Source organism: Epinephelus fuscoguttatus, linkage group LG19, assembly GCF_011397635.1.
Source record: "Epinephelus fuscoguttatus linkage group LG19, E.fuscoguttatus.final_Chr_v1".
In the NCBI taxonomy this organism is placed as follows: Eukaryota; Metazoa; Chordata; class Actinopteri; order Perciformes; family Serranidae; genus Epinephelus; species Epinephelus fuscoguttatus.
Genome location: NC_064770.1, coordinates 28,638,715 through 28,663,497, shown reverse-complemented (window position 1 = coordinate 28,663,497; position 24,783 = coordinate 28,638,715). Strand labels below are relative to the sequence as shown.

Here is a 24,783-nt window from a genome sequence, read left to right as displayed (position 1 = left end):
TGGCAGTACAACACAGGAAGGAAGTAGGAAGTAATGGTCTTCAAAATAAAATCTCACTGTTTAAAAACGGAACCTTTATCTCCAAAACGGGCAAAAATATACATATAAAAATGAATGAAATTACATCTTCTTAATAGCAACACAAATCATGGAATTTATATTTTGAAGAAATCATGTCAAAAAATGTATCTAAAGCAGATATTTGTTTTTTTCAAAATTGACCTGCAAACAATGCAAGCTGCCCTCTGGTGGACAAAACGAGAAACAGCAAGCACAAAAACAAAATGGGTTTGCTACACTGTGAGTTCTCCTGCTTCTTGCTGCTTCATCTTTTATCAGACAACATGGACTGATGGTCAGTCAGTGATAGCAGAAAACTTCCCAGGTGACTGTCTCACTTTCTTCTGTGGTTCCTCTCTCCTTTCATCTCCTCAGGTTGTACAGGTCAGAGTATGGAGTCCATTCCTTCCAGTTCAGTAGTGAAAAAGCCTGGTGAGACTCTCAGTCTCTCCTGCAGGGGATCTGGCTTCACATTTAGCTGCTATGCTATGAGCTGGATCAGACAACCTGCAGGAAAAGGACTGGAATGGATCGGGAGAGGCTTCTCCGATGCCAGCAAAAACACTTATGCCAGCAGTGTAAGAGGCCGTGCAGAAGTCAGTAGAGATGACAGCAACAGCATGGTGTATCTGAGACTGTCCAACTTAAAGCCAGAGGAAGAAGCAGAGAGGCTGTACAAAAACTCCACAGACATTTTTTTCACAAAGACCTACAGGTGGCAGTCGAAGATAAGACTTGGTACAACACAAACTAAGACACTATGAAAGACACAGCAGATGTTGTGGTTTGTTACATCCTGTTTTTCAATGTAATTGTTAATAATGTTCCCATTATTGATTTTTAACAGTGCTGAGAATATATTTGGACAATATATCCAGGATATGGATGGTTAAACAAATGCTGCCAAAGAGAATGATAAATACCTCTAATCTGAATATAAATAAAAGTTACAGTTGAATAACTTGAAAAGAATCTGCATTATTAAAAATATATATGATCATGATGTAAAAGAATGATATAACTCACAGTGATGTGATGACAAAACCACTGTATATGTATCTCTATAAACTGTCTGTGTACAAAACATTATACAAATGTTCTCCTTTCACTCACTGAGACTATGAAACATAGAAATATTTCATTTCTATGCTGTGAACAAAATGGGATGTTCTGATTATTTGGCTTCACTGTGAAAAAAACTACAGTGTATTCCATTTTTATTATCAAATAGAGATGAAGAACAACACCTCCAGTCAGCTGATTTACTATCATCACTACTGTATGTAAATCAGCCTCCTTGTGTGTTGCCTCATAAAGAAGTGAAGTGTGTGTGTGTGTGTCAGTGAGAGGACAGAAGAGCTCACATCAGTTCAGCTTCAACATCAACCATGTTCTCTGTAGCTCTGATACTGCTGCTGGCAGCTGGATCCTGTGAGGAGCTTTCAGTGGATTCACACTAATAAACACATTAGAAACACTGAATAGTCAGATGAATGATGGAGATAATGTTGATTTGTCTTTCCACAGGTGTGAACAGTATTGATCTCATCCAGCCAGACTCAATGGTTGTGCAGCCTGGACAGTCTTTGACCATCACCTGTCAGGTCTCTGGTTATTCTTTGACTGATAACAGCTATGCAACAGGTTGGATCAGACAGCGTGAAGGAAAACCAATGGACTGGATTTGTAATCGTTGGGGTGGAGGAGACTTTTACCAAAATGCTGCTCTGAAGAACAAGTTCCTTTACCACACACACACTTCTACAAGCTCAGTGACATTAACAGGACAGAATCTGCAGCCTGAGGACACAGCTGTGTATTACTGTGTGCGTCGGCCCACAGTGATACAAACCACCAACAGACCTGTACAAATACCCAGCAACCATGTGACTCAACCACACACACATGCTGATAATGAGAGATATACATAAAGAATGTTACTGGCAGTTTTTCCCTGAAATAGTTTACTTTAAAATGTGTATACATGCTCTTCTTCTATTGGTGTAAAGTGATACATACAACAACAACAACAACAACTTATAATAATAATAAGTAGCAGTAGTCGTATTTTAGTGAACAAAAGTAATGTAACTAAAGTAAATTAAAAACAGGCTCTCTCTAATAAACTAATCATGACCGTGTTAGGAAAGTTTTCAGTTGTTTAGTAATTCACAGTTTGCCTGCTCTTGAAGAAAAGATATTCTATTTTAAAATATATCAGTGTTCCATGTTCCCTTATGGGCCCTAGGCCTTTTTGGGGGTAATTTCCCTGCCTTTACTTTTAAGCTCATATCACAGTCATTATAAAGCCTACATACACATGCTATATCTTGTTTGTTTTTTCGGGACAATCTGGGTTATCCAGATTTGCCATCATTCCATGTCCTTCTCTGTGCCTGTATTTTATATTAATTTTTATATCAATGAAAAAAAACAAATCTGTGTTCTTCTTACAATTCTTACATTTTTACATGTATCTCACCATAGCAAGTTGGAAGTTGGCATATTCTGCCATATATGAAGAGGGGAGACTGTCTGGAATCTGGCAATATAAGAACCATGATGCTGGGACATTCTGTTACTTCACAGCTGTCCAAAACATGTGGTTTGTGCCAGGCGGACATGATTGCCAGTATTTTTTCATTATTGCAAGAAATTCCATTGATTCATTCACAAGTCAAAAATGTGTTTTATCTGAAAGAAACATGCAATATTTACATCTAAGATCATAGAAAAATAGTCAACCAAGTGCAATGAAGCCCTCCAAGATAATATTTGCCACTTTGTTTGCAGTAAAAAAAAAAAAAAAAAAAAGTCGGGGCACTGGGGGGGAGTGTCCCACTTAACGTATATGGTGACTACGGCCCTGTCAGCATGCATAATTAGGTCTCACTTGTCTGGGTGTGCCCTATGACCTTGTCATACAAAGTTTGATGTGTCAACTGGACAATATGGAGATATTTGCATCTTGAAAGCTGGACTACAAATGTGGATAGACAGGGAGAAACACACGCAAGCCTAAGACGTGGTAAGATACGATATTCCTCACTATATGAAGTGACTGATAACAAGATCTGTATAATGGATTGTAAAGAAATTCGTCAGGTTTTTATTTTGTAGACAGTTGAACTGTATTTATAGCGTGATGGGATGACAGCACAATGATGTGTGTGGTATCACTGGAAAGCTCTAGTCCTGCGCTTTCATGTGATATGCGTGGCATTTCTGTGCGAGCCTGCATTCGCGAATGCAAAGCTGTATGAAAGCTCTGTTATACATAATTTTAGTGTAACTTTATCATTTTCTTTTTCGCTGTGAAAACATTGGACTCCCGACAAGTGCTTCGTCTTGTCGGAAAGCTACAGTTCCGCTGTTTCACGTGATATGGTGGCTTCTCACTATGATGCACGGCCATGGAGAAAATCAATAGAGAAGAACAGGTGTGAATTTGGACACACTATGCGTTCTTCGGGCCCATAGGGTTAAACCTATAGGAGCTCTTCTTCCCTCAGTTCAATGACACCATCAGCAACTCTCCTAATTTGTAACTGAATAACTGATTTAGTTTTATGCACCTATCTGCCTCACTATATTTGCCTGGAGTTTATTATTTGTAGGCTTTGCCTGGTGTGGCTTTGCTCTTTGTCGAGGTAGGCTGGCTCATGTTATTCTGTTGACTTCAGGCAGCTTCTGTTTGTCTGCTGCTGATAGACAACAACTACCTCACATACAAAGAGGTGTAAATAAACAAGAATAAAATGCTTGATGTTTTTTATTTTCAAATATCCAAAGCTAATAAAAGAAGTTCAGAGCTGTAATGATGAACAATAATTTAAATGTTAGTCCTCTCTGACTTTAAACAAATCTCTATATTTTTGGGTGTCACAAGTGTGTAACCTTTCTTGAATGTTAAAAGTATCTACCATCCCTGTTTTAAAACTCTAGAGTGCAGACAAGATCTGGCTTCAACACTGATCCTAGTGACATCTATAAAGCGGAAGAAATGACAGAGAAGGAAAGAAGTGATTGTTTTTACTTAATTGTTTTCAGCTCTTAATGTGCCAGATATTAATGTCCTCCTCCTAATGATCACCTGTTACCAACCTTTCTGCCATGAAATAACCATAAATCTGTCACAATGCCAAATCCAGGCGTGCTGTGCATCACTGCTTCACTAATGGCAGCTTTTACATTATTGTTGTGGTAATGTTGATGATCAAGTTACTCCATTTCAAACACAAAAAACAATTTTAATGTACAAACTTATGCGGACGGGCGGCACGGTGGTGTGGTGGTTAGCACTCTTGCCTCGCAGCAAGAGGGTTGCTGGTTCAATCCCGGGCATGGGAGCCCTTCTGTGTGGAGTCTGCATGTTCTCCCTGTGTCAGCGTGGGTTCTCTCCGGGCACTCCGGCTTCCTCCCACAGTCCAAAGACATGCAGATTGGGGACTAGGTTAATTGATAACTCTAAATTGTCCGTAGGTGTGAATGTGAGCGTGAATGGTTGTTTGTCTCTTTGTGTCAGCCCTGTGATAGTCTGGCAACCTGTCCGGGGTGTACCCTGCCTCTCGCCCGATGTAGCTGGGATAGGCTCCAGCCCCCCCGTGACCCTCAAGAGGTTAGATGAAACTTATGCGGACATTTCTTGGTCACTAAACATTCTGTCCAGTTTCACCAAAGAAAAAGTCCAATCAGTTGTTTCCTCCCTGTGAGGAGGAGTCAATGCAAAACTCAGATATCTTCCACCTCTACTTATCTGACTGCAGAGAGGAGGACAGAGAACAGTGGACACACAGTTTAACATGATGGACTATAGGACAGGACTGCTGCTTTTAACTATCTGCTGGGCAGGTGAAGATTTTTGTTGTTTACTATATTAGGTTTTCTTTTAGGTTGTAAATTTGTTTCATGTCATGATTTTCTTGCTGTCTTGACAGGTGTTGATGGTCAGACTCTGACAGAATCTGAACCAGTGATTAAAAGGCCTGGAGAATCTCACAGACTGACCTGTACAGCCTCTGGATTGCACTTTGATAACTACTGGATGGCCTGGATCAGACAGGCTCCTGGAAAAGGACTGGAGTGGGTTGCTACTGTCACTCATGACAGTAAGAGCAAATACTACTCTCAGTCAGTTCGAGGCCAGTTCACCATCTCCAGAGACAACAACATCGATCAAGTGTATCTGCAGATGAACAGTCTGAAGACTGAAGATTCTGCTGTTTATTATTGTGCTCGACAGCCACAGTGACTGGAGTTGGTTGAGCAGCTGTACAAAAACCTACACAACTTCTTTTAGGCTGGCAGAGCCCAAGCATGAAATACTTTTGTAGTATGTATCTTAATTATACAACAGTTAGTTCCGGCCCTGCAATCTGATTGGTCGAGAGACAGTAAAACCGTGACGATATTGGAGTACAACATCACGGTTATTTCACTGTGTATGTATCACTCCGCCTCACAGCTGATTGCAATCAACAATCAAATCAAAACTGACGGTTAGTGTCAGTTAGGTCAGCAGTTGCGTTGCATCACTGGAAAAGTATTTAAACAAACTTCCACCAGATGCAAATGCCCTTTATCTGAAGCCCAGGATGACAGCAGCTCACACAGACAATATCTGGTACACTAAAGCTCCGCTGGGAATAAACTCACTCGCACAGATGCTGTGTAAAGAGGCGGGGACAACAGCTATCTACACCAATCACAGTTTCAGGGCGACTGCCATACAGAAGCTGTCAGATGCGGGTCTTGAAGCTAGAGAGATCATGACAGTGAGTGGGCACAGGTATGATGTTGTTTTAACGCAGCCTATATGTAAAGTTAGTCTTCTAATTAGGAGTCGGGCCCTAAGATATACCTTTTGACTTGCAGGTCTGAGAGCTTGTTAAAAAGCTACTGGAAGCCATCCATGGAGAGCAGGAAACGATGGAGCAACATACTGTCAGATCAGAAGGCAGAGTCGGCTGTGCCTGTGAAGCGACAGTCCACCATGCAGTCACCAGAGACTGGTGACTGGAAATGTGCAGATAAATGTGTATAATAGTGGGGCGGCATAGCTAAACTATCGTTCATTTTTGGTCGGTTGGTCGGTCGGTCCACAAAGCTTTTCTTGAATAATTCAAAAAGTACTTGACAAAAAATGTTCGAAATTTGCATGCTGCAAGTAGAGACCATGAGTAACTATGCCAGAAAAAAATGACCAGGATTCATTCATAGGTGGCGCTATAATAAGCATTTCAAAATGAAAAATTTGCTTTTCTTGAGGTTGTGTGTATGCATGTTGTGTGGATGCATGCATGTATGAGGTCGCAGCTATTGCAAATTAGCGCTTGATCTTAATTTAATGTGAACTGTGAGTGTGTCTAACTATATTTTTACATTTTTAAAATATTGTAATGAATCATTTAAATATTTTTGATTAATTTTATTGAATTAATGGTTGCTACGGCAACTAGGGTGTGTTTTTGCGATGCCCCAATATCCAGATTTGTTCGAAATATATCCACCAGCACATGTGCGAAATTTTGTGCTTTCATCACAAAATGAACGATTGTTGTGATATACTGAGCTCAGCCACCCCACTGAAGAGTAAGTGCCTGGCGCACCATGTCTGCGTTACATAGCAACGGTGATAGCGGAGTCCTGAGGGAACTATTTTTGTTGGCGGAAGAAGACAAATAAATTGCTTAAATTATCTATTTTGTCCTCATTTTTTTTGCTTATTTAACTGTTGAACTGTTGTATAAAAGCAATATCACACTTGAGCTCGTGATGTTATACTCGTATATTGTTACGGCTGTGATTGTGCTCAGCACGAGGCCGCAGCCGTGACGATATACGAATATAACATCACTCCCTCTCGTGTGATATTGCTTAAATATTAAACATTTTTTTCTTAATCATTTTTACATCTTACATTTTACATCACAAACATAAGAACACATTACCTTTGTCCCTGCAACACAGAAAGTCCTGAAAACTGTTCCTGAGGAAAACTTACTCTAAACATTAAACACACAAAAAAAACTCAAAAGCCACTTGTTAATAAAAGGGCCAAAGACAGCACAACAACATGATAACTGAAATTAAACCACGACAAACACTTTACATTTCTACAAATTGTTGGGAATAGAATGATTTTATGGGTTTTACTATCAGTTGTGTTTCACTATATAAGTTTTAGATATGTGAACAATGAGAATACTGAGATGATTTCAGCTGATCTGAATGTGTTTGCTTTGCAGAAGTGGAGAAGTACAGGAGAGGAAGAGACATGAAGTCTGAGGAGCACATATCGCAATGCTTAGATAATTAGTTTCATATATGGTAAAAAGAATAGAAAGTGATGTACAGATAGTAAGGTACAGCACGTGTAGGGAGTTGTGTTGTTCTCTTGTCTTTCAAAACAGGAGCCACGCCCCCACCGCCAGCGGGAAGGAGTCAGATTAACACGAGGCAGGGGCGTGGTGTGGTGAAGGAGGAAGTGGAACTGCCAATGAGAAGAGGACAACGCCTTGCGTGCACAATGACACTCTGTTACGCTCAAATATACTGGGTCAGGGAAAGGACAGGAGGTCAGACTTCGTGAACTGATACACCTTTGTTGTTCGTCAGGGACGTGAAGTTGAGACCCAGAGCTCTGTAATTTTATTCCTTTACTGCTTAATAAACTACATTAACTGAGACCGAATATCTTCTCCTATTGCTTCATTAAAGAACACGCAGGACTGAGCTCACACATAGCACATTAGAGAGTAGGATGAGACTCTTAGTCCATCAAAATGAAGACACACTAATGTTTGTAAGTTATGTGGAATCTACATTGAGTCATAATATAAATGAAAAATTATGTTGCTTTTCCTTCATAAAATCACCAGAGGGCAGTCAGTGTCAAGTTTCTGTCTCTTCTGTGACTTAAAGGAGACACTCAGATCTGCTGCTCTCATTAACCTTAATTCAATTCAATTCAATTCAATTTTATTTATAAAGCCCAATATCACAAATCACAATTTGCCTCACAGGGCTTTACAGCATATGACATCCCTCTGTCCTTATGACCCTCACAGCGGATAAGGAAAAACTCCCCAAAAAACCCCTTTAATGGGGAAAAAAAACGGTAGAAACCTCAGGAAGAGCAACTGAGGAGGGATCCCTCTTCCAGGACGGACAGACGTGCAATAGATGTCGTACAGAACAGATCAGCATAACAAATTAACAGTAATCCACATGACACAATGAGACAGAGAGAGAGAGAGAGAGATGCAGGTAATGACAGTAGCTTACAACAACATTATTGAAAGTAATAATATTATAGTTATAGTTCTGGCTACTGCGGTACAATATGTTGAAAGTATGTATTAATACCTGGCAGTATACATGTGTGACAATAGTCGTGTATAATAACAGTAGAAGTATGACTAATGACTAATGATGGCAGCAGCAGCAGCAGGAGGCATCTGGCGGGACCACGGCAGCAGCACAACCACACACGTCACGCTGTCCAGGCACTGCTGCAATAGGAGTTAATCTGAGAGACAGTGGAGCACAAAGGCTCCGGAGAAGAAGCCGAGTTAGTGACATCCAGAATGGCTGAGTTAGCAAGATGCAGTAATAGAATACGAGAGAGAGAGAGAGAAGGAGAGAAGGTGCCCGGTGTATTATGGCGGGTCCTCCGGCAGACTAGGCCTGAGGCAAGGCAGACTAAGCCTGAGCCAGCCCTAACTATAAGCTTTATCAAAGAGGAAAGTCTTAAGTCTAGTCTTAAATGTGAAGACGGTGTCTGCCTCCCGGACCGTAACAGGAAGATGATTCCACAGGAGAGGAGCCTGATAGCTAAAGGCTCTGGCTCCTGATCTACTTTTGGAGACTTTAGGGACCACGAGTAACCCTGCGTTCTCAGAGCGCAGTGTTCTGGTGGGAACAACTGACTGATACTCAAACCATGGAGAGTTCATATTTCTCCATTGTACATCAATAGGTACATTTCTGAAGTCTGATTAAAATAATTTCTGAAAGACGACAGCAGTGATCTATAAAGTGGAGATGAGTGACGACAGTATATATAATTTTCATTTGTCATTTGTAGTTGAGGCAGACATTAAACAGTTGGTTGATCTGACTGTAAATGTTTTTAATCTGACTCATCTGACTCATAATATCATCATCATAAATGTGTTTTCTTTCATGTTTATCAAATAAATGTTCACAACCTAATTCCAAGCTCTGACTACATGTGACAGGACAGTTCATCCTTCTTTTATAGCCTGTCAGTGTCCTTGTCTATGCAAAGTGAACTTCCTCACAGTCTGCTATAAAGACTTGATATCATGCTGTCAGCTGCAGCAGAAGAAGAGAAGCTCCCATCAGATCACCTTCAATACCAACCATGTTCTCTGTAGCTCTGCTGCTGCTGCTGGCTGCTGGATCCTGTGAGTCTCACTGAGGCAGAGACACTGACAGTATGATCACAGCACACTGACTGTTCACTCTTATTACACTCATTCAATATTCAACATGTTTTCCTCCACAGGTGTGAAGTGTGAACAGTTGACACAGCCAGCCTCTGTGACTGTGCAGCCAGGTCAACGTCTGACCATCACCTGTCAGGTCTCTTATACTCTCAGCAGCTACTGGACACATTGGATCAGACAGCCTGCAGGGAAAGGACTGGAGTGGATTGCAAGTGCACATGTTGGACACGGCACATACTACAAAGATTCACTGAAGAACAAGTTCAGTATCAGCTTAGACTCTTCCAGCAACACAGTGACTCTAAACGGACAGAATGTGCAGCCTGAAGACACTGCTGTGTATTACTGTGCCAGAGAGCCACAGTGACACAAAGCATCAGTAGACCTGAACAAAAACCCCTCAGTGCCTGAACACTTGTAACATGAAGCCACCAGAGGAGGAGCCCTCAGACCACTAATGATTTCAACACCAGCTCACTGTTACAATACAGAGAGAAACAGACTTTAATGGTTCTTAAATAAATCTCTTATTTTTAATCTTCCATAAAATTGTTATGAAAACAAACAAACAAAAAATGCAGTTCTTATCTGAAGCGTAACTGCATTTGTGACTGACTACATTATAGTCTTGAGCCAACTTCATGGTGATGTTAAAGAGTCAAACTACAGAAAAGTTTGTTTTCATTGACAATCAGAAATTTTGTCAGAAATTCCAGTTCCACCTTCTCTTTGTGTGAGATGCACCTTCGTGACTAAACAACTGGTACAGTTTACAAGCCAGCTTATTCCACGTCAGTCAAGAATCGCTTCACCATTTCCAGAGACAACAACGTGGACCAGGTGTATCTGCAGATGAACAGCTTGACGGCTGAAGATTCTGCTGTTTATTATTGTGCTCGAGAGCCACAGTGACACAGGAAGCCACAGAGCTGTACACAAACCACTGAAAATGCCACTGCGACAGTCACTAATAGAAAGTGCTGTAAAACCACCCCATGCAAGATGTTTTTAAACAGACCCCTAATTCATGTCTATCCTAAGCGTTCCCCTGCAGTATGCTTCATTCACAACTTGTCTAAAACAGCAACAAAGAGTGGAGTTTAATGACCTTCTCCTCATCTTTAAAACCAATTACAGAAGAATAATCTTTATTTTGTTTTATTACCCTCTCATCTACTGATGTCCGCCAAAAAGACCAAATGAAATGAAGCTCCAATCAAATTTAAACATTCTCAATTGCTTTGATGTTTCAATTTTTATTCTACAAATTTACAACAGCATTTAAAAATGTTACCAATTATATAATCTCACATTTATTTTCATCTGAATGCATTTTGTTCAGTGTTCTTCAAGTCCATTAACAAGCTGTGAGTTTGAAAGCTCCTTTATTTCTTATTTTGTTTTAATATTTTTTAATAGAAAATAGTATTTTACTTATTAAATAAAATATAATTTCTAAAGCAGACTATGTTGCTACAGTTTCCGAGCACTGTATCCAGCTTTACAGTCTGGATAAAGGATGCTGTTGACCACAATACAGTGGGTTGATGTTACATCAATATCTTAAAAGTTGTTTTTTAATGTTGAAAAGATGACCTTGGAGTCATTTTTAAGTCAAGTTTTTCAGATTCAAATGTGACCATAAGCCATGTCACGGTACATTAATGACAATGACAGGAAAAAACAACACTGAATTTAAAAGAAATCCCAATAAACTGATTAAAACATGTACAATGCAAAATGCTAAATAGGAAGTGTGTAACATGTATAAATAGTTTTGTCAATTAGAATAGAAGTTTTGTGATATTCTTACCCACTGCTGACAGTACAGGTCCCTGTTCCTCGAGTGCAGGAAACAGTGTCAGGTTTTTGTATGAGGGTTTATCACAGTGATGGGCTGGGGCAGCACAGAGATATAGAGCCATACAAAAACCTAACAGCAACAATCTGCAACACTCTCCCATTCTTGTGACAGAGAAAAAGGACAGGATGAAATATTTCTCACTGGAATACGAGGTAACACTGTGTTTATCATTTTTAATGAGCAGATTAGTCGTTAAAAGTTAGTTAATCAATCGTTTAAAGTCACAGTTAGTGCGCAGATGTAAAAGTTATCTTCCAGTAAATCTTTACTTTAAGAACTGATTAAGAATCAGCACAAAACACATGATCATAGGATGACACCAGGGTATAATACTGACCAGGATTTATGTTTATTTCAGTCACATAACGACATTTTCAGGCACTTTTCTGGTACATGAGGTTTTTGTTTAGGCACTGAGTGGAGATGTAGCACTGTGATGCTTTGGACTACTGGGGCCAGGGGACTGATGTCACAGTATCTTCACGTAAGTCACATTTAAACTTTTAATTTTTATTACAAAGTCTTTTTGTCTTTTGTGTGTTTTTAGTGTGTTTCTTGATGGTAGAGAAGTTTATCTAATGGCCTTATTTAGGTTTATACTGATGTGAAACAGAGCAGACAGATGTTTGTAACGCAGCTGTTTCTTAGAAAGCTTTGAAAACATTTTCTTTGTTTGCATCATCACTAAATGCAGGTTTGAGATGTTCTTAGAATTTATTCAGCTCGATTATAATTGTTGCTGATGAATGATTACCGTGGATATTAATTATGAACCATGCCGTACCTGGATTTGTTTTAATAAGAAGTTAGCGTAAAGCTAAACATATATTTTATTTGTGAGATTAATACCAGGTCAGTGTGTGTGTGTGTGTGTTTAAATAACTAAACACTGAAGAAAGACATAATCAAGTACAGACGTTTATCTTGTGTCAAAGTCAAAGTTGTTCGTGTATTAACTTGTTGATGATATCCTTTATGTTAACATTATTAGAATATGGATTATATGTCATTATTTATTCCTTTATTAGTTAATATTAAATACATAATTTAAAAAGATTGTCGAGATAAACCAGGCACGTAAGAACAATTTAGGATTTCAGTTTGTGAAATGTTCAAATCCTCCAACAACTAGTAGCATTTTATATTTACAATCACCCTGATTTAAGAGTTACAGGTGGCTATGAAGATAACAAAAAATGTTTTTGGGAAAAATTAATTAATTATTTTTATTCATCATATATTAGACCCAAAGTGTTTGATATTAAATAAATGAATAGGACATTTAAAGAAAGTATCAAGATTATATTTATTGAATTAGTTCACAATTTATGGTTACATCTCACAGTATATATGTATTTATATTTTATATATGTATATCAATATATTGTATTTATTTTTATGATTTTTATGTCATATTGTCAGCCAATTGATTGGCTGTTATAATTCATATGACTTTGTATTTATATTTTAAACTTACACTTTGAAATGAACTGTACCGACCTATTGTTTTTAATTTGAAATGAAAAGAAAAAACTCCACAAGATCGATGCCCGACATGGCAAAAAAGGTTTTAAACTGACTAATTCTTTTTGACACAGTGTGGTTTTGCTGTTGTATAAACTCAGATTAAACTGTTTATCAGTGATAATAATAATAACATATTTATTCATTAAAATGATCTTCTGGGCAGGTGTCTCTGTCTTCAGTTCCATCAGTCAACGCACTATATTTATGATTCATTTTTAGACAAGCTGTTGATCACCTGTGTTCTTTCATTGGCCTGTATTGGTATTTACATGTTTTGACACTTGTAAAACTCTTTCACAGAAACAGCTGCGGCTCCGGCTCTGTTTCCTTTGGTTCAGTGTAACTCTGGGACTGCAGGTACAGTCACTGTTGGCTGTATTGCACAAGACTTCTTCCCAAAGAGTCTCACTTTCCAGTGGACCGATGCCAGCGGGACCACACAGACTTTTAAACAATATCCTACGGCTGTGAAAGACAACAAATATACAGGAGTCAGTGAAAACACACTGAATTAGCAAGACTTATGACTACACCATCTTTGAATCTGGGGTGACGCCATGGTTACATTACCTAACCAACGTTGCTGCCTTGGTATCAACATGTCAACTGACGGCATCTTCTCTTATCTTAAGCTCTAATAAAATCATAATGGGTGAGTTTCAGCTCCCGTGCAGTTGTCATGAAGGGTGAAATTAGCTGTTTACACCTAAACTGTTTTTTGTACCAGGCTGTATACATGTTTGTTTCTGCTATAAAGTTTGGCATTTTAACATGGGGGTCTACTTCTGCATTGCATTTTTCAGTCCTGGTGATTGCTGCTTGCAGCCAGCACATAAAATATTCTGATTTGTGTGTATTCAATACTCCACGACACATACTGACATATACCAGTTTACTGAATCAAACACATTAGAGATGCCACCTTAGAGTAATGAATCACAGGTAGCCAGTCATGTCCTGGTGTATGAGGATAAACATTTTTTATGCAATTTGTTAAAAAATGTAATTAAATTAAATGTTTATCCATCCATCAGTTAATATAACTGTTATAGAAAACCAGTTAGCCACAACTATCCAAAGTGACCAGTCACACCTTACCACTATTTAACACTATTTATTTTTTTGTTTTTGCAGCTAAAGTGATAAAGGATGAGATGGATGTACAGCACAGACGACTGCAGGTCTTCATTCACTTTTTTTTTAAAGGAGTTTGAGTTTTAAAAACATGTACAAAATCAATAATCTACCATAAATTTGCTGAATTAAATGGTCGTTATATGTAATGATTAACTATGATTAACTGTGTTATATCAATGTATTTCTCTGTAACCTGGATAAAAATAAAAATACAACTGCAAATCTTAAACATCTTTCTGCGTTGGTTCCTGCTGTTATGATTACAGAAATTATTGATCACTTTTCTTAAACACATAATGTCACTGAAATGTGTTTGTGTTTAGTATTAACTTTTCATTTACACATAATTCAATCGCACAGTAGTAGAAATAGATATATTCTGTATCTGGTTTTGCATTTGGTAGATTAAATATAAACTTTACTTTTAATATTCAGTGACTTTGTTGATTTAATTTGCTTTCATGTATTTATCATAAATAAGAATTGCATAGCTACATAATTAAATTAAAGGGAGTATGACTATGAGTGATAGAAAGCTTTTGAGGATTTTGTCGTCACTGAGAGTCACAACAGGGATCTAAGAACATCTGTAATAACACCGCAGCAAGACAACATACCACAAACTCCTGTTATCAGTTAAGCTCTGAAGGTTTTTCAGTTTCCTGGTGTTTCTAAACATATCATCTTTAGAGAGTCACTTCCCCCTCTCTCTGCACCTCTGGGACCACACCTGTACTAGTGAAACTTTGTGGAAACCGTCAGAGCTACAAATAAACTTCCTCGAAACAAGAGGCCCATCTTTCACTGCACATATTTGTATGTCGGCCTGTACCCAGGCGTGAAGCGGCGAGCATGCATAAAGCAGACACACGTCCTCACGGACAAAGACAGCACAAGAAATCTATGAAATACCACGAGGAGGCAGGATAAATGAACAGAGTAATCAAATACACAGGATTTTATGAACTCATCAAACGACAGGACAGCAACATAGGACGTGCAGAGTGCAGAAAATACCATACACAGTACAAGTATATTTGTGTATCCTGTTGTTTCTTTGCTGTATGGTTGTAAGTTCATGATGATTATAGAGATAGGTGGTTTCACATCAGTGTTCTTCTGAGTATCTGGAGCATCATGGTTGCACACAGCAGGAGCTGTAAGCCTTTGAGATCTTGTGTGATGACGAGTGTGGCCTGGTAACTAGTTCCTTTAGTTTTGTCTAGAAGGTGTCTCTCACTGCCACTGCCTGACTGAGCTGGATAGAAGAAGACGCAGAGTCTGTGGCAGTTCCCCATTATCAAAGGGGCATTTATAGCACCCTCAGCAGATTAGGAAGGAGTGCAGCTGACCAAAATATGGATACCTGTTGGTGCTGCTCTTAGTATCTGAACACTTCAATCAGTTCTAACACAGATGACTTCAAAGTGTATATTTTTCCTCCTATGTTTCTTGCTGCTCCCTGATTTGTTGCACGTTAGGCGGTTACTAAAGGCAGCTTTACATGCTCACAATTGTGGGTATAATTTAGCAAACTGAATGAAGATACAGCTGTACTGGGGAAAAAAGCAGCTGCGTTTAAGGACAGTAACAAGAATGAAACATTTAAAGCAGGGGTGTTGAACATACGGCCCGAGGCTCACTAGTTGACTTTGCACACCTGATATTGATGCACTTGTGAAGGCTAGGAAGTGTCAGGTTTCAGGAGCAATTTAAACAGTGAGTAGATACTTCATGTAAAATGCTGCCTCAGAGGCGTTTCCACCCTGACCAGAATACAGCTCTCTGAAATAACAAAGAATATTTACTGTGGCCATATTTAAAGATACTGAACATTGTGCAAAACATTATCAACTGGCAGCGTCAGTACAAAAGATTCTGTATCTGACTTCTATCTTTAAACAGTATGGGTGGAGCCCTGCTGCTGAGGCACTGACATAACTTTACATTGTAAATGGTTTGTGAGGCAGGGGATGACTGAAGCTGCTTCCTCAGTAGCGTCCACTTTAGTGGGAGTGGAAAATTATGAAAGAAATGCACATGTAGTCAAAGTGAGTGGTAGACTGAGACATACTGTTGAATTTGCACATATTTTTCTGAGGATGTTCATCATTTATCTTGTAAATAGATGAATGTGTCCAGAATGAATTTCTTCACACTAAAAAAGGGGGAAAATTTGAAGGGGTTGTTATTTAGATTATTATTATTATATAGTGGTTTTACTGGTGCGGCCCACTTGAGGTCTAACTGGGCTATTTGTGGCCGATGAACTAAAATGAGTTTGAAACCACTGATTTAGAGGAACCGCTCACTGCAAAAACACAGCAATTAAGAACATGTACTGTACTTTATTTGAATTATTTGTTCATTAAACATATATTCCACTATATATTTGAACCCTTTCTGCTGCTCAAATCAGCCATTTTAACCACAGTGATTTTGAGAGGTTAATCTGACATATTATCCAACCTTTTGCCAAAGATGATAGATGTAGATTTATTTAATCATTCTTTTTCATTGTTTGTTTGCCAGTTATTAATAAGACAAAAGAAACATCTGGTGCTGCCATTGATTAATTCAGAAACATAATTCAACCAGTATGTCCTTCAGACTCATGACAAAAGATATTTCTTTATTTAATACTGTTTAAGTGTCAGTGGGACACTCTGACTTCCACACCAGCTGGTTAATAGAAGTCAGAAACGTGAGTGCAGACTGCCATCTAGTGGCCTCTGTCACTCGGTCATGGGAAGGACATGATCGAGAGGACTCGCACAGACTATCCATATGCTTATAGTAGGCATACATTCAAGTACTGAAGAGGGAGTGTTTTTTGTTTTTTCTTTTTTTTTGCTTCTTTACTTGCAGCCAAACTTTATCATGATTCTTTCATTCAATAGTAAAACACAGCAAAACCCTAAATAGTCAGAATATACACGTATTGTAGGTGCTCAGTTTTGTTTAAATACTCTGTCAGAATTAAAGCTGCATAAGCTCAGTGACTAATGTACATTAAAGCAGCAGCTGGTAACATGCAACCAAATGTCTACACTGCCCTGGAGGTTCATCCTGTAGCAAAGGTGATTCCAAAGATGAACTATACAAGTTGAAAATAATGCTCTGCTGCCATCTACAGGCTGACTTTGTTAGGTACAGTGTGATGTGGTAGATGTGGTTACAAGTGCAAAACACTTGAACCTTTCTGCCCATAGAGGTCAATGCAAGTCAGTACTTTTCTTCCATGCAAGATTAAATGTGAAGGACATTAAAGCTTGGATGGCTCTGAACTTTTTAAATTTTAATGACAGTAAAACTGAGGTCATCATGTTTGGACCCAGTGGTGCCTCCAAAGCCCCTCTTGCTCCTTACGTCAAATCCACTGTGACAAATCTCGGGGTTAAAATCGATTATGGTTTTAAAATGGATCAGCAGATTAATTCAGTTGTAAAATCCAGCTTCTTTCAGTTAAGGATTTTATCAAAGGTTAAGCCTTTCCTTTCTTTTAATAATTTTGAGAGGGTTATTCATGCATTTGTCTCCACCCGACTTGATTACTGTAATGCCCTTTATGTTGGTGTTTCCCAGGCCTCCCTCTCTCATCTCCAGTTAGTCCAGAATGCTGCTGCTCGACTATTAACTGGAGCACGCAGGCCAGAGCACATTTCCCCCATATTGGAGTCCCTCCACTGGCTTCCTGTATATTTTAGAATCCAGTTTAAGATTTTATTGTTTACTTTTAAGGCTTTGAATGGGCTGGCCCCATCCTACCTTTCTGTTCTTTTGCAAAAATGTGTTTCATCACGGTCATTGAGATCGGCGGCCAGATCACTTCTTGCTGTCCCAAGAACAAGGTTAGTGCAGAGGGGAGACAGAGCCTTTGCAATTGTGGCCCCCAAACTCTGGAATGAGCTGCCCCTCCAGGTTAGACTGGCCAATACCCTCCCAGTTTTTAAATCTCGTTTAAAAACCCACTTGTTTTCGTTGGCCTTCTCGGCCCCTGTAGTCTTATTTTGTGTTTGCTTTTCTTGTGTTTCATTTATTGACTTTTTGTATATTATATTTGTTTTACAGCACTTTGGCCAACGCAGTTGTTTTTAAATGTGCTATATAAATAAATTTGTATTGTATTGTATTGTATTGAAGTTCATCCTTAAAAAGCTCAAATGCTGTGGCGAGGTTTGTCTGAGGTCACCAGGCTCGTAGTAGTCGTCAAATGTATACTGCTGCTAAAATCAAAACACATGAATGAATTCCAAAAAAATCTGTTAAAAGTGGCGAGTCATCTACTACTGCATCTGTTTGGTTTTGCCATAAAATAATACCAGTCATGATGTTAAAAAGCACAAACACAACACCAACACCAGAAGACATGGGAGCAGATGGCACTGATGTGGCCCACGTCTGCAGCCAAATGCATTCTCATGGATTGGAGTGGATGGATGGAGTCCCAGCTGCCTAATGCAGTAGTAGTTCAGTGAATGTCAAAACTTAATTCTAATGACCACACTGCCACCATCTGTTTGCTCTTTGTTATAAAATGTTACAAATTGAGCTCATAGTTAGTCTTCACTTTTTTAGTGGAACCTGCTTCATTAGAGGCTTTAACAGTCATATCATGCTCTCAAAAAAAAAAAAAAAAATCAAAATATACATGTAGAATTGCTCTATTTTATTTTTTTACTTTTGTGAAACAATCCCTCTCTTTTCTCTAAACCGAAACAACAGCAAACTCCATTGTGCCGTGTGGTTTCTTGGCAAATGTGGTGAGGTTTTGGTAAGCGCTTGTGTCACTGTGGCAGCTGCTAGTAGCTGGAATTACACATTGTTACACACCATAACAAAAACCTCATCTGTCTTCTTAACCCCGACTCTCCCCGACAATATGTCAGTTATAAAACATATAACTCAATTCAATACAACTGCTCTGCAATGCAGTGTTTGTTCACTCTGTGACACTTCTAAACCAACTCTGTGGTAATTTATGAAACAATAGTGGCGGCTTTGTATTTCATTATACTGAGAGGTGTTTCCTGCCCCCTGCATGTTTGTAAGATTTGATGTTTCTGCTTTAATATTACTCCCCCATCTCGTCAAACTGCTCATGTAACAAAACACCTCATCTATGATTTTGTAAAAGCTGTGGAAATGAAGTTAAATCTTTCCGTTGTGATTTTAGTTGTCAGTGGAAGAGTAGTTCAGCACACAGTAAAATGATGCCATACAGCACGATAGATTACTACAGTGTATATAAAAAAAACCCTCGTCTTTGTTGAAAACAAAATTCGAAATTTATCGAAAGACTTTCATCATTGACACATGCTGCAAATTCAAAATTAAATCATTATCCCTGCCTTATAACAGTCCCACAATAATTCTGATTGTGATTTATTTTAAATTAGAACAGCTGTTCCATTGTATATTGCAGAGAAGGGTGTGACAGCTACACTGTGACATAGGTTTTTGCACTGTGGTGTTTCACTGTGTGGCAGCTGGGTGGGGTGGGCACAGTGATTCATGCAGTGACAAAAACCTCTCAACCTCTGTATACTGTAACTGAAAGGTGCATGTCTGTCCACATGTACAGTCAGTCCAAGTAAAGTAAAAGTCTGGATATGCAGTATAAATGAGGAGTGTGTTTGTATCTCTGATGCAGTAATTTCACTTGTTCACTTCACATATTACTGTCGTCACCCAACCTTTGGATAATATGCCTGGAGAAAAAAAAAGAAATATGAATCATCCAGTCAGCATTTACTGATCTTGTTTTATGCTGCGGTACTTTTCTGTCTCATTCAAATTAGGTGGATGTCATTTATGTTACTGTAGAACGATTCCTTTCCCATGATGTCATTATTACTGAACTAAAATCAAAACTAATTCAAGGTAAAGGATTTGTGTGTTGTGATGTGCCAATGTGCAGGGTGGAGTTTTTGTATGAAGACATATCACAGTGCAGTATAGCGGCCACAGTGATACGCCGTGTGACAAAAACCTCCTTCCACTGAGAAGGAAATTTGGTGCTGATGTGGAAAACAAGTAGGTGAGAGATGTGTCCAACAAAACTTTCTCAGGGAAAGCAGAGATGTTGAAGGGACAGTTCACCCCAAATCAAAAATACATAGTTTAACTCTTTGTGCTATTTATCCAGCTAGATTGTTTTGGTGTTAGTTGCAGAGTGTTGAAGATATTGGGCATAGAGATGCCTATAATATATAGAATGAAATATATAGAATGAAATATATATAAATTATTAAGCATTATTTAATTATTATTCATCTGTCAATTAAAGGGTAGTTAATGTTATTATTGTAAAGTGGGCTGCCGCACAATACAGTATGATCGTTAACTATAGCACATAACCTCATAAAATCAGTATTGTATCTTTGCTAACACTGAAAAGAAGCACGCAAATATTTGCTGTGATAATAAAGTTATTGAATGACTCATGAGTGGCACATGTCGCATACTCAAAATCCAACTATTAAGTCCAGCCATTGAATAATATGAAGTCATACAGCAGAAAACAAACACCTATAATGGTCACTGAAATCCCACAAGAAAAAAACAAACTGTTATTATGAATTATTTTAATATTTTACTTTAAAAACAGCTGTATTGTGTATTGCAGAGAAGGATATGACAGCTACACTGTGACATAGGTTTTTGCACTGTGCTGTTTCACTGTGTTATAACTGGGGTGGCCACAGTGATTCATGCAGTTACAAAAACCTCTTGAGCGACACAAAGGTCTGTATACTGCAACTGTTCTGTATTTTATTTGTGTGTCATGAAAGCCAGTGTGCAGGGTGGAGTTTTTGTATGGAGCTATATCACAGTGCAGTATGACGGCCACAGTGATACATCAAATGACAAAAACCTCCTTCCACTGAGAAGGAAATCTGGTGTTAATACAAAAAACGTGCCCGACAAAACTTCCTTACGAAAGCACACACATACAAAGACTGATGACGATGTGATCTTACACAAAGGGTTGTGTCAGAACAGCATGGCTTTAAAGTGATGCATTCAAAAACTAACAATGCACCACACCGGGTTTTTGTATGAGCATGTGGCACTGTGCATGGAGTGGCAACCACAGTGATACGTGCTAATACAAAAACCTGACCTGCATTCAACCAAAGCACAAAGTTACTTAAGTGGAATAGTGGAGGGGTGAATTTAATCTCAGTTGTAGCCTAAAAACACAGGAAAATGATAACACCTCAGAAAAGCTTTTTTGAAACCCACAATTTTAAATGTAGTCCTACTGAGACACATACAGTGTTAAACCTAACCTTGTGTTAGGCCACCCAACCTTCGGATATGGTGAAAGAAATATATATATATATATATAGAGAGAGAGAGAGAGAGAGAGAGAGAGAGAGAGAGAGAGAGAGAGAGAGAAAGAGATTATGTATCATCCTGTCAGAGCCTTCTGATCCTGTTTTATGCGTCAGTAGTTTTGATTCTCATTTAAATTACATGTCTGTCATTTGTCCATAGTTTAACAGCATAATGTGGATAAAAAACATTTGTAATGAGTTTATTTAATTGTAACATGATCATAACTTTGAATCTATTTTGAATCTATTTCTTGTACGTGTGTACAAGATGACAAAATGAAGAAATAATCATTTAAAAAAGATCATCACAGAATATTTGCACTGCAGTTTTTTTTAAAATAACATTAAAAAAAACATTAGAGTTTAAGTAACAGCATTTGTGTCCCGTGACAGCCAGTGTGCAGGGTGGAGTTTTTGTATGGCGTTTTAGCACAGTGTAGCCTATTATAGCGGCACATGGTTTTCTGGCAGCTATAGCAGCACAGTGATATATCCTTTGACAAAAACCTCCTCCCGCTGAGAAGGAAATCTGGTGTTAATACAAAAAATGTGCCCGACAAAACTTCCTTACGAAAGCACACACATACAAAGACTGATGACGATGTGATCTTACACAAAGGGTTGTGTCAGAACATCGTGGCTTTAAAGTGATGCATTCAAAAACTAACAATGTAAATGTAAATGTAAATGTTCTTTATTTATACAGCCCTTTACAACAACCCTTTCGGTGAACCAAAGTGCTTTACAATAGGTGCAAAAGAAGCAATAAATAAAACAATTAAAAATAAATAGAGGCAATAACAACAATAAAAACAATAAAAGCAATGAAAATAATATAAGCAATAGGAGCAATAAAATAAAATAAAATAAAACAGAGTAAAAGTAGTCACCACACTACTGGGTATTAAAAGCCATCCTAAATAAATATGGCAATGGCAACAATGCACCACACCGGGTTTTTGTATGAGCATGTGGCACTGTGCATGGAGTGGCAACCACAGTGATACGTGCTAATACAAAAACCTGACCTGCATTCGACCGAAGCACCAAGTTACTGGGTCTAAAAATGACTAGACTCTGAAGAAAGGTGATCTTCAGTGGAATAGTGGAGCCGTGAATTTAATCTCAGTTGTAGCCTAAAAACACAGGAAAATAATAACACCTCAGAAAAGCTTTTTTGAAACCCACACTGCATAATGTAGATAACAAAAAAACATCTGTAATGTGTTTCTTTAATTGTAACATGATCATAACTTTGAATCTATTTTGAATCTATTTCTTGTACGTGTGTACAAGATGGCAAAATAAAGAAATAATCATTTAAAAAAGATCATCACAGAATATTTGCACTGCAGTTTTTTTTAAAATAACATTAAAAAAAACATTAGAGTTTAAGTAACAGCATTTGTGTCCCGTGACAGCCAGTGTGCAGGATGGAGTTTTTGTATGGCGTTTTAGCACAGTGTATTATAGCGGCTATGGCAGCACAGTGATATATCCTTTGACAAAAACCTCCTCCCACTGAGAAGGAAGTGCTGTGTATGCTGCTGATACAGAAAATAAGCCAAAAGGTGAGACTGCCTTCTGCTGCCTGAATGTGCAAAGATGTTTCGTAAAAACTGACAATATAATCATCATTAGCTTAAAAGTGACCCAGTTTACACCTTGTATTAAAGTCTTGTATCCACACTGTGTCTCGATATAATATAATCTGATTACATTTACACCTGGTATAGGTATGTGTCACCAGTGTCCCCTTTGAGATCTGACTGAGATCCGTCCAGCTCAAACAGACGAATGCAGTCCAAATGGGCCCCACCCCGCCTGTCATCAACTATTATAGTATTTTATTATTTTTTTTTTAATATTTTCATCGCCAATATTGGTGTAAAAAAGTCCTTGCTGGTATATGTCAGAGACAGTCCGGAAGATTTCGAATGCAGCAGCGAGGTTGACAAAGATGAAATAGGCCTAACTGATTGTAGTCTGTGATCAATAGAAAGAATACATTACGGAGAAGGGAGACACCACAGTAAGTTAGGAGGTAAGTGAGCATCAGATCAGAGAAAGACCGGTGTGCACCCTGCAAAATCAGGCTCTGGTGCTTGAGTCACAATACGCCCCTGACCACCACCGCAGATGGTTTGGCCAATCGGATCACAATCCATCCTCCATGCGTTTTGGGTGCATTTACACCAGTACTTCATGCGTATTAATGCAAGGTGTTAAGGGGGTCATAGATACAGTTTCCTTAAGACAAAGGGGATCATATAAATATCCACAAAATAAAAAAAGGCATTAAAGCACAAATTAGATTTCAAAGGGTAAAATTTGAACGCAATGTTCTTTCAAAATTTAGTTTTACTGTAAAAAAGGCAGTGATATCATACTGATTATTAAAGACTGACTACGCACCGTATCAGGCAGAGGTTTTTGTCGGAGTATTTGACACTGTGTAGACGGGGGTGGGTCACAGTGATATGTGCTAATACAAAAACCTGTCCTGAACTGCACTGAAGCACAAAGTCACTGTGCCTTCAGCAAAAGATAAGATATTCGCAAAACTGAGATGTTTCCCAAATTTACAAAAGGACTGTAGTATTCAATGGAAAAGTGGAAGGATCAATTCCATGTGGAAATGTTTGTTGTTTATTTGTTATTTCTAGTTTTAAAACCTCAGAGAAGCTCACATTGTTTTCCTCCTACTTTGAATCAGCAAATATATCATATTTCACATAATGAAAAACAACGTATTGTGTCTTACTTAAATTAAGAAGATGTCATATTTCCATGGTTTTGCTGCACAATTTATTTACATAGGTGTTTGTTTAATTGTGTCACAATCATAACTGTAGAGCCCTTTTAAAGAATGTGGACAACACAACAAAATTAAAAACAATCATCAGGGAGTTTTGGCGTCGCTGATTCTTATCACATGCTTCAATCTCAACATTTAACTGTTATAAAAACTTTAAGCAACATGTGTGTCCCGTGACAGCCAGTGTGCAGGGTTTTTGTATAGAGTTATATCACAGTGTCGTGTAGTGTTTAAAATGGTAAAATTGAGCAAATGTGGAATGATATTCCACAATATAATTTTGATGTAAAAAGGTGCTGAAGTCTAGTTTTCTACTCCTATACTGAGTAGGAAATACTGACCATGCACCATATCAGGCAAAGGTTTTTGTAAGAGCATGTGTCACTGTGTGGGGTGGCAGCCACAGTGAAATGTGGTAATACAAAAACCTGTCCTGAGCTGAACTGAGGCCCAAAGTCACTGTGCTTCAAGAAAAAGAGAAAATATTCACAACACCAATCCCTCTCCCAAAACTCTCCAAGAAACGTAATATGTAGTAGCAGCATTTTTGTGTTGTCATGG

The 24,783-nt window shown here is 38.4% G+C and overlaps 3 protein-coding genes and 1 gene segment (V, D, J or C); all 4 read left to right on the top strand.

Annotated features, from left to right (window-relative positions):
* Positions 1-1,064, top strand: part of LOC125878741 (Ig heavy chain V region 3-like) — a 20,625-nt gene extending 19,561 nt beyond the window's left edge. Inside the window, 1 exon segment of the V gene segment in view lies at positions 436-1,064. Coding sequence covers positions 436-824 — 389 coding nt within the window.
* The window catches only part of ighd (immunoglobulin heavy constant delta), a 185,184-nt gene that overhangs the window by 15,755 nt on the left and 144,646 nt on the right, over positions 1-24,783 (top strand). Inside the window, 2 exon segments of the mRNA XM_049560106.1 lie at positions 4,827-4,911; positions 4,998-5,299. Coding sequence (XP_049416063.1) covers positions 4,827-4,911; positions 4,998-5,299 — 387 coding nt within the window.
* LOC125878734 (uncharacterized) overlaps positions 1-24,783 on the top strand; it is a 231,193-nt gene that overhangs the window by 92,992 nt on the left and 113,418 nt on the right. Inside the window, exon 3 of the mRNA XM_049560107.1 lies at positions 22,873-22,887. Coding sequence (XP_049416064.1) covers positions 22,873-22,887 — 15 coding nt within the window. The remainder of the gene's footprint in view (positions 1-22,872; positions 22,888-24,783) is intronic.
* Positions 1-24,783, top strand: part of LOC125878736 (immunoglobulin mu heavy chain-like) — a 135,060-nt gene that overhangs the window by 95,232 nt on the left and 15,045 nt on the right. The window contains 1 exon segment of the mRNA XM_049560110.1: positions 1,765-1,892. Coding sequence (XP_049416067.1) covers positions 1,765-1,892 — 128 coding nt within the window.